The 9,185-nt window shown below is 31.4% G+C and overlaps 2 protein-coding genes across 3 annotated transcripts; both read left to right on the plus strand.

The window, feature by feature from the left end:
• Window positions 1-147: 147 nt before the first annotated feature.
• Window positions 148-2,640, plus strand: LOC100800642 (probable E3 ubiquitin-protein ligase ZFP1). Its single transcript, XM_026124877.2, has 5 exons — window positions 148-943; window positions 1,220-1,704; window positions 1,825-1,908; window positions 2,028-2,195; window positions 2,335-2,640. Exons 1-5 carry the CDS (start codon window positions 157-159, stop codon window positions 2,485-2,487), a joined length of 1,677 nt encoding a protein of 558 aa, XP_025980662.1. The 5' UTR covers window positions 148-156; the 3' UTR covers window positions 2,488-2,640.
• A 2,483-nt stretch (window positions 2,641-5,123) lies between these two features.
• LOC100811497 (RNA exonuclease 4) lies at window positions 5,124-9,185 on the plus strand. 2 transcript variants are annotated; one of them, XM_003543177.5, is made up of 9 exons: window positions 5,124-5,278; window positions 5,363-5,438; window positions 5,552-5,630; window positions 5,910-5,991; window positions 7,230-7,338; window positions 8,170-8,258; window positions 8,364-8,428; window positions 8,528-8,609; window positions 8,811-9,185. In XM_003543177.5, the coding sequence occupies exons 1-9, from the start codon at window positions 5,225-5,227 to the stop codon at window positions 8,973-8,975; spliced, it is 801 nt and encodes a 266-aa protein (XP_003543225.1). In that variant the 5' UTR covers window positions 5,124-5,224; the 3' UTR covers window positions 8,976-9,185. The 2 variants fall into 2 exon arrangements, with proteins under 2 accessions (XP_003543225.1, XP_014621378.1); XM_014765892.3 differs by having other exon boundaries at window positions 8,540-8,609.

The following is a 9,185-nucleotide window of genomic DNA, read 5'->3' on the forward strand; positions in this document are numbered from 1 at the left end:
GAATTTGAAATTTGTAAATAAGTTTTATCTTGTGCATAATATTTGCTTTATTACTAATAAAATTGGTTTAATCTTTTATTCCCTTATGTGTCTGACAGTTTTTATTCTATTTGCTTGGAATACTAGGATTAATTTGCATTGGCAAATCTCTACATTATGGATGAAATGGTGGATTCAGAAATGGATCAACAGATAGAAGATTATCAACATTCTGAACCCGATATCCTTTCGAGAGGAACCACTAGCATCTCGCAGCCTAATAATAACCATGCAATGGTGGGAGAATCTGAGAACACAACTAATGCTGATTCTCACTTTCTGCCAGATGCTTATGACAATGCTAGGGTGTATGGGGTTCCACAATATAATGGTATTCAGCCTCCACATAATCTTGATACGGGTGTACCAGTTGCAACTAACTTATATTATTCTAGCATTAATCCTCCTTCCAGTACTGGTGTTTTTCATCCGCCTCAAAGTCATAGAGCCATTGAACAATTGCCGGGTTCAAACACATTTGAAGTTGCTGGAGGTTCTTCAAATAATTTTGGAAGAAGTTCTAGTTTCATGAATGATGCTAGAGGTCCACACAAAAGGAAAATTCCTAAAGGAATAAGAGGAAATTCACAAGATTTTAATGCTTCGTCGTCTAGCTCTTCAACTGCTCCCCCTAATGCAAGACATGCCAATGATGTTGCTATAATGGATAATACACAATTTCATATCCGTTCACTTGTGGAGGTAGGACCACACGGTAGTGAATGGAGCCGGCCAAATGAGTCTATTATGGTGCATGATCATAATCATTTGATCCATGGAAATTATTTAGGGCAACACTTTCCGCCAATAGCTCCTCCATGGTTGTTCCAACAGTTGAATAGTAACAATAATGATGGCCATGCTACACCCTGGAATCAATCTCTTCCAATGCCTTGTGTGCAAGGTAATTTTTTCCTCTTTGTATGTTTAGTAATTCTTCTTTAAGAGATTTATTATCATTAGTTGATTACTTGGATGTTTTGTTAGTGATAATTTGTGATAACATATAAGAAACTCTTTTAGTTTTTCTCATGAAAATTGTTATGTGGTTTTTTCAACCAAGCAATAAATTTATGAGAAGTCTTAATTTAATAACACTCAGTTTGGATATAGGATTAGATTAAATGCATTGGTCTTTTTTTTTTCTATGTATGATTTGCCTCTAATGTTGTTAATTAAGTGTCTGACAAAGTGTTCAATTTTTTTCTTAAAATTTGTTTGTTGGTTATGAGTTTAGTTTGTCTGACTATCTCTTCATATGCTTTTCCAGCACCCGCTATAAACGGAAGTTCATTAGAGAGTGTAAGTATGGGATTGCAGAGATATCATGATCCAGTTGGAAATCGAAATGGCCTTAGGTTTCCTTATCATGTTCCTGTCAACCAACAACACCATAGTTATCATCACTCAACACTGCCCATGCAAGGAGTAAGAGATCATAGTCTCAACTTCTTCCCTACAGTAACTACAAATTCATTTAGGGTTCCAACAAATCCTTTGCGTAATGTTGCAATCCCAACACAAGCTAGTTTTGAGATGGGTCCTAGACATGTTGGCCCTGCACCATCATCTAGCCTCCGAATTTACCGACCTCATAGAGGGGTTGTGCCTGAGACAACTCTCAGACATCGAAGTCTTCCTCCCATGGGCTTCCTTCGAGTTAATGTAATGTTTCCCTTTCAATAATAATTTATTTTATTCCTAATGTTGTTCTTGTGTAGAAAGAATAATACTTGATTTATATTATAAATATATTAATTTTCTTATCAATTAATATTTGTGTAGGATGTTGCTTTAATTGATGAAGTGGGAAATTTGGTTGACAATCACAGAGATATGCGCTTGGACATAGAGGATATGTCTTATGAGGTAATTACACAAAGATTGATATTGTATGTTCCTTCCAATGCAAACACGTGTGAAGTCCAGGTTACTAAGTTAATGGATCGTAGAAAATGCAAATAATTTACACTTGAAATTCACTACAGGATCTCATTGCTTTGGGTGAGAGAATTGGCAATGTAAACACTGGTTTATCGGAGGAAACAATTACAACTCAATTGAAGACAAAAACTTATTTAACGGGTGCTACTAGTATTAATATGGAGGAGGAAGTTTGTGATGATCAGGGAACATTTTCTTGTATAATATGTCAGGTATGAAGTATTAGCAACAAATTTCATTCAAAACTTGAAGTTATTTTAACATTGACGTTGCGTGGTCTAACTTTGTGCTCTACTTCATGTACTAACTAATTACTCATATTAATTGGACTATTTATATTTGATTCCACAGGATGAATTCAAGAACCAAGAGAAGATTGGAGTTCTTCAATGTGAGCATGAATATCATGCAGATTGCTTAAGAACATGGTTGGTGGTAAAAAATGTTTGCCCCATATGCAAATCTGAAGCTTTGAAATCAACTTCTGTGTCTCCTCCTACCTAATTTATTTATGAACAAAATTCTTATGAATTTTGTACATGTACTTGCACATATATAGACGTCATACTACCCAACTCATTTGTTGTTAGCACCATAACTTGTATCTATAAACCTGCATTATGTTTGGTGAAATAACTTCAGGCGATGATATCATCAGCTATTTTCCATTTACCATTTCGATATGTATGATTGCCTTGTGTTATATATATATATATATATATATATATGTGTGTGTGTGTTTATTTATATTTATTTGTATGCGTGCGTACATGCGCATGAGTATGTGTGATTTTTTATAAGCCTATCTTAAAATTTTAGATATTTTTATTCTAAAAGTAAGCTAACAATAAAATTTTAAGTTTAGTATAATTTTATGTAATATTAAAGTTATTTAAACTATTTTAACTCAATTAAATTTTCACCGTAAAACTAAATAGATAAACATTTACTTTAGTTTATCTTCAACATGATTATGTTTTTCAACTTGAATTTTACATTTTAAATAAATTCAGAAATATCAAACTCATCATACTTGTATTTATATTAATTGACACATGGACATTGTATTGGTTATAGTATCTACATAAACTTAATAATTATAATGTTGTGGAACGGTAGAAATACATTTGTTTAAACACATTTTTTTAATTAGTTAAAATTGATTGAAAAATATAAAATTATGAGAGAAAGTCATTAAATATCATGAGAGACCAAAGATAAATCTAAAGTGGCAGGGATCCGGATCCCCTCTCACTTAAACTTTTCATATATATATATATATATATATATATATATATATATATATATATATATATATATATATATATATATTAAATTAATTAGTATAAAATTAATTTTGTATATTGTTATTATAATAATAGTTAAGATTAATTAGTGTAAATTATATAAAATTAGTTGTATTGTTGTTTTATTGTAATGTTTAAAGTGATAACTAATGTAAAAATATATAAAAGTAGTCATGTTTGTTGTTATTATCATTTAATATAAAAAATAGTTTTAATTTTGTGTGTAAAAGTAATAATTTTTAAAAATTATCATTTATTAAAAGTTAAACAATGATAAATGAATATTTTTTTCCAATTCCCTTTATAAGGTTTTTGGATTCATCATTGTGTGACATTCATCAAATTTTATCGTTTTTAATAAATTTAAACAAATGAAAAAAATATATATTCAAATGAATGTCTTTCTAGCATTTCACTTACATATTTACAATTATGAATTTTAGTTGCTATAGCTCTATTTGGAATGTGAATAATTCTCACCACTGTGATCTTGTGTGTTTGTTTAGATATGAATATGTACTAGTAGATTTTAACTCCAAGTTAGGAGATTTTGGCCTATCACGTACCCAATAAGTTGCAAGAACCAAGTAAATGGAATATGAACTCAACCAACTAATAGATTGATTTCAATATTGCTCTCCATGATTCTTTCGTTGTTATGTGTGTGGGAAATTCATTCGTCTACCATGATATAGTTTTCTTTGGTTTAGTATCTATTAATGACCGTGTATTCCGTTAGAATTTTGGTTATATTCAAGCCTTTAATCTATATAGAAAAAAAAAAATTAGTCTTCAAAACCAGATAATTAGTTTATTTGATAAATGTCTAGAATGATACCGGTAGTGGTGTCACATTTTGGCCTTTAACTAGAATATTTGTTGATGTAGTTTCTAATTAATTTTTTAATTAAATAATTGAATGCTTGAAGTTGATTCTTCTACAAAATCAAATTGAAACAAATTATACCATCTCCCATTTCCTTTTAACTATCCTGCTTTTCGAAAAAAAAATATTTATTTTATGCATCATTTCAAAACTTAAATGGTAATATTAAGTAGCACAACACCCGTGCTCGACTGCTTTTGTATGTTTTATAAGCAAATAAATAATATACATATTTAATTTATTAAATTTATTGTTATTAAGAAAATCAATATTTAAAGAAATTAATGTTTATATAGTGAATATATTGTTTATAAATTCATTTTTTTCTGGTAAGTAAGAAAATAACAATAAGATGAAAATCTTTGGATAAGAACATGCCAATTTGTATATTAAAAAGCATTACACCTTGCTAATATATGAGTAGATAAAGTTCAAATTTAATATTTTATAAACAACAATAAAAATACAAAATGATAAACTGTTTTTTAAATAATAATATAATGTTATATGATAAATTTATCTAATAAAAACAGAAAAATGTATTAAGATATTTTTTAATTTAGAAAAAAAATATAACTAAAATATTAAAACATATTTTAATTTTGTCTGTAATTATTTAAAACAAAAAATTGTATAAATATGATCGTGAATGAATAATAAGAATAAAGTTGGAAGTAATTGTAAGGATAATAATCAAATTAAATGTTTCCTGTAAAAGTTAAATTAAAATGATTTTTTTAATACTTAATATCAAATGAAAAAACTAATCTTAGAGCGATGAATATGAAAAATAAAAAGTATTTTTAAATATTTTAAACACCATTTTATTTTTATTTCCTGAACATCCCCATAAATATCGAATTAAAAATAAAAGTAATTTATTGAAGATAAATACATAGATTTTATATTTTATTACTTTTCAAAACTCCTTCTAAGTTCTAAAAAGAAGCAACGACGTCGTTGTGTGCTCTTCTTTTCAACAAGAAACTTGGAACACTGGAGCCCTGATTGTGAAGAAGCGCGCAGAATACACACTTGCGGCGAACACATGAAGAAACCGAAGCCAACTCTGTTGAGCCCCAATTGGGTTCAACTTCAAGAAGTGCCTTCTCTATTCTTCTTCTTCTTCCTTGTTTTCCAAACCTCATGTTTCTACATCTATTTATTTGTGTTTGGTATTGTGCAGAAGCTGAAGCCGAATGGCTCCAAGGCTTCAAGGACCTTCAAAAATTCTGATGAAGACACCCCAGAATCAATATTGGGTAAAAAATTTGATTTTTTTTCTTCTGGGGGTGCGTTGTTTTATGTGGTGGATGTAAGTGGTGAAGCCTTGAAATAATGCAGCTGTGTGTGACCTTTTTTTTTTTTTTGACAGGGAAACGTAAAGAGAGACCAGATGATGAACCCAACGATTGTCAGATTAATCCTCTTGCTCCTATAAATGACGATTCAAGGTGGCTTCAGTGATTTTTTTGTGTTACTATGTAGTTTAGGGATGAAGGCTTGTCTTATACTATTGTTTTGTGTTGTGTGAATTTGTACTGCATCTACAGGAATAACTGAATAAGAGTTTACACTGCTATTGCTGGTTTAATACTTTAATATCGTTTTGAGCTAGAACATGTTTTTTCTTGGATTGTATGTATTCATTTTATCTAGGAATGTTATGTTATTTTGAAGCTTTCTATTCTTTTTGTAGTTCACTATCCTTTAACTTATTAACCATTTGGCAGTTTGACAGATGCAGTGGCCATGGATTGTGAAATGGTAGGCGTAGGTCAAGGGAACAAAAGTGCTCTTGGAAGAGTAACACTGGTATTAATTTGATCCTCTCCATCTTGTGATTATTATCTTTAGAAACTTTTTTCCCCTTGTTACTACATTGATGAGTTCATATCACGACAAAGAATGTCTGATTGGCGGATATTAACTGATCATTTACACTCTTTTTCCTTCTCGTCCTAATCTGGTTTAATTTTTATTGCCTGTGGCCTGGAATAGTATTGCATTCCAGTTCTTCAGTCCCAATATACTTGATCATTTGATTGTGTGTTGTTTAATCATGAGGTGTTCCTGAATTGGTGTATGCTTCAAATGAGTGGACATCACCTGCAGTGCTAGATTTTGAAATCCCACGTACCAAACAGTCAGGGCTATGGTATCAGACTCTTAAGTGGATATTAATTCACACACCCAAAGGGTGTGGGGGCACCTTGTGAGAAACCCAAAAGAAAAAAAAAGATTAAATATTGTTTGGAGATAGACCATAAGAGCATCTTTAATAGGGGTTCTTGAGCTGGGTTCTTGAGAGCTCAAGAACCCCTATCCACCAGATCTACTACTATTCTTGTTCAAGAGTTCTCTATGCAGGAGGTTGGGTTCCAAGGGAAAGAACTCTCAAGTACTCCACTTTTTTCTAAAAATATTGTTTTTTTAATGCCATTTGAGATAAAAAAGAGGTTTTGTTTCTTTTTTTTTTTTTTTGGCTGACCAAGTAAAATTCAAGAACTCAAATTGGGTTCTACCACTAGAGCAAAAAATTCTTGCATCCTATGTGGTATCATGAGACCCACAAAAAGTGATCCAAGAACCCAAATGGGTTCTTCCACTAAAAATGCTCTTAAGAACTTGTTTCTTGTATTTTATCACCTTATATGAACATGTTTATGTGCAAGTGTTCGATAAGCGTTATTTGACTCTATGAAAGTGCACTATTAACAACTATGGTACTACTGTAAATTTATCCAAGCAATGCAGAACCCATGCTTGATAACATTATAAAAATCTGATTTTTTTGTGGGACTATTTTTCCTACATCATAAATAAGCCCCTAGAACATCCTGTATATATGTGAAGAAAATCAGTCCTAACTCTATTAGTGTAAGAAATCATAACTTTGACTCAAGTGGTCCTAGTTCTAAATAGTAGAATTATATTTTCACGTTGATTTCCAAATTTCTTTGGCATAAATAATTGTTATAATTATCATTAATATCTTCATCTCCTTGCCTTGTTAAATCTTTTATTTCTAATATTGGTTCAGTTGATGACAGGTCAATAAGTGGGGAAATGTTATTTATGACGAGTTTGTCCGGCCAATTGAGCGAGTTGTTGACTTCCGGACTAAAATTAGCGGCATAAGACCTCGAGATCTTAGAAAAGGTTCTTTGATATTCTTTTGTGTACAATTCTAAATTATAATTGAAAGCATTGGAACCTAAAAATTCCAAAATTAATTTTAGAATGAGTTATATCATATTTCAGCTTTTGTGTTGAAACACTATTTTCGTTGTATTCCTTGAAAGTTTAAAATTTCTAGCAGTCACAATTTATTGAACTCTTGCATGCATCATGGAGTATGAGAGAATGTTTTGGCTTTTATATTGTTAGTCAGGGGGGATTGTTAGCTATGAAATATAAATTGACTTCTATGGACAATTGTAGCTTTGAGTTTCAAATTTTTGCATGTCATCTTACTTTTACTGATAAGTTTGGACATTTTTCAAGAGCCTCTTGATTTTTCTTTTTTCTTTATCTTTGATTGAAGTTCTTCAGTGTCTTTGCCAAAGCATGTGTTTAGTGTTTTACTTGGTTCTAATGATGCCGCTAGCACAAAACTTTCGAGAGCTGTCCCGTATACCTTAAACTAGTAGTGATCTAGCTTATCTGGTAAGATTTAGAGTGTGGAAAATGCTCCAGTCATAGCATTGAATAGTCCATTATGCTCAATCTAAACATAATTCAAATATTTGATGTATAGTTTAATTTAATGAGCAGTTCTAAAGGAGTTATGTCTATGCTAGTATTGGTAGTTAAGGTTCAAGTGCTCAACTATTAGCATGTCTCAACTCTCAATTATTAACAGCAGCCGTAATAGCTTATTATAACTATGAGGATCAGGATTTTTCCTAACCATTTCTATAATCACTAATTACCATTGTGATTCTTGTGCTAATAAACTAATACATTTCAACACGATGATAAAATTTATAGCAAAGGATTTTTGGGCTGCTCAGAAGAAAGTGGCAGAGTTGATCAATGGAAGGATCCTTGTTGGTCATGCCTTGTCCAATGATCTTAAGGTCTGCATTTGAGTGGTTGTTTTCTTTCATTTTCTTGATCTGCGTGTTTATTTTTCTTATCAGCCTTTGGTGTTTAAAACTAAGAATTAGACTGTACTTTTGCAGGCATTATTATTAAGTCATCCCAGAAAGGATATACGGGATACCTCCGAATACCGACCATTTTTAAAGTGCTGTCACCTTACTGCTTCTTCTACCTATTTGTTTTTTAATTTTACATTCCAAATGTTCCTGTAATTCGGTCTAATAAATTTGCCTTTGGGTTTAAGCCGGTCAAGTAGCAGAAGAGCACTGCGGCATCTTGCTGCCGAACATCTTGGTGTTAACATCCAAACAGGAGAGCACTGTCCAGTTAGTCTATCTACCTTTTTGGTCTCCCTCGTTTTCTTTTATTTGATCACTTGGCTAATAAAACTATTAGTGTGTTGGGTAAATGGAAATTGTCTTTGTAGTCTAAAAAATGCACTAGCTTGAAGAACTTGAAGTTGCCATTCTTATAGCTGAATCTGTAAAACATAGTATCAGAAGTCTAACATATCCATATTGTTTCAGGTAGAAGATGCTCGTGCTGCCATGCTGCTTTACCAAAGAAATAGAAAAGAATGGGAGAAGAACATAAAAGATCAATTTCGGTTGAAACAGAAGCAAAGGAAATCAAAGCAAAAAAAGAAACAGAAGAATGAAGACGTTTCAAATGCCAACCATGTTGAAATTTGATCAGGGAACCTCTCCTACAATGGTTATTGCATTGCTTAAATTAGAATTCGAAATGCAAGTAAAAGAAACAGTTTTTTCTGTCATAAGATCAATATTTTTGCGGTAGCTCACACACTCTTGTTCTGGTTTGCTCTTTCTCTCCAAGTAGGATTTTCAGTTTTAGTGAGTAAAGGTTATTCACTTCAAATTAAATGAAGAGTGTATGCATCA

This window comes from Glycine max, chromosome 13, assembly GCF_000004515.6.
Source record: "Glycine max cultivar Williams 82 chromosome 13, Glycine_max_v4.0, whole genome shotgun sequence".
In the NCBI taxonomy this organism is placed as follows: Eukaryota; Viridiplantae; Streptophyta; class Magnoliopsida; order Fabales; family Fabaceae; genus Glycine; species Glycine max.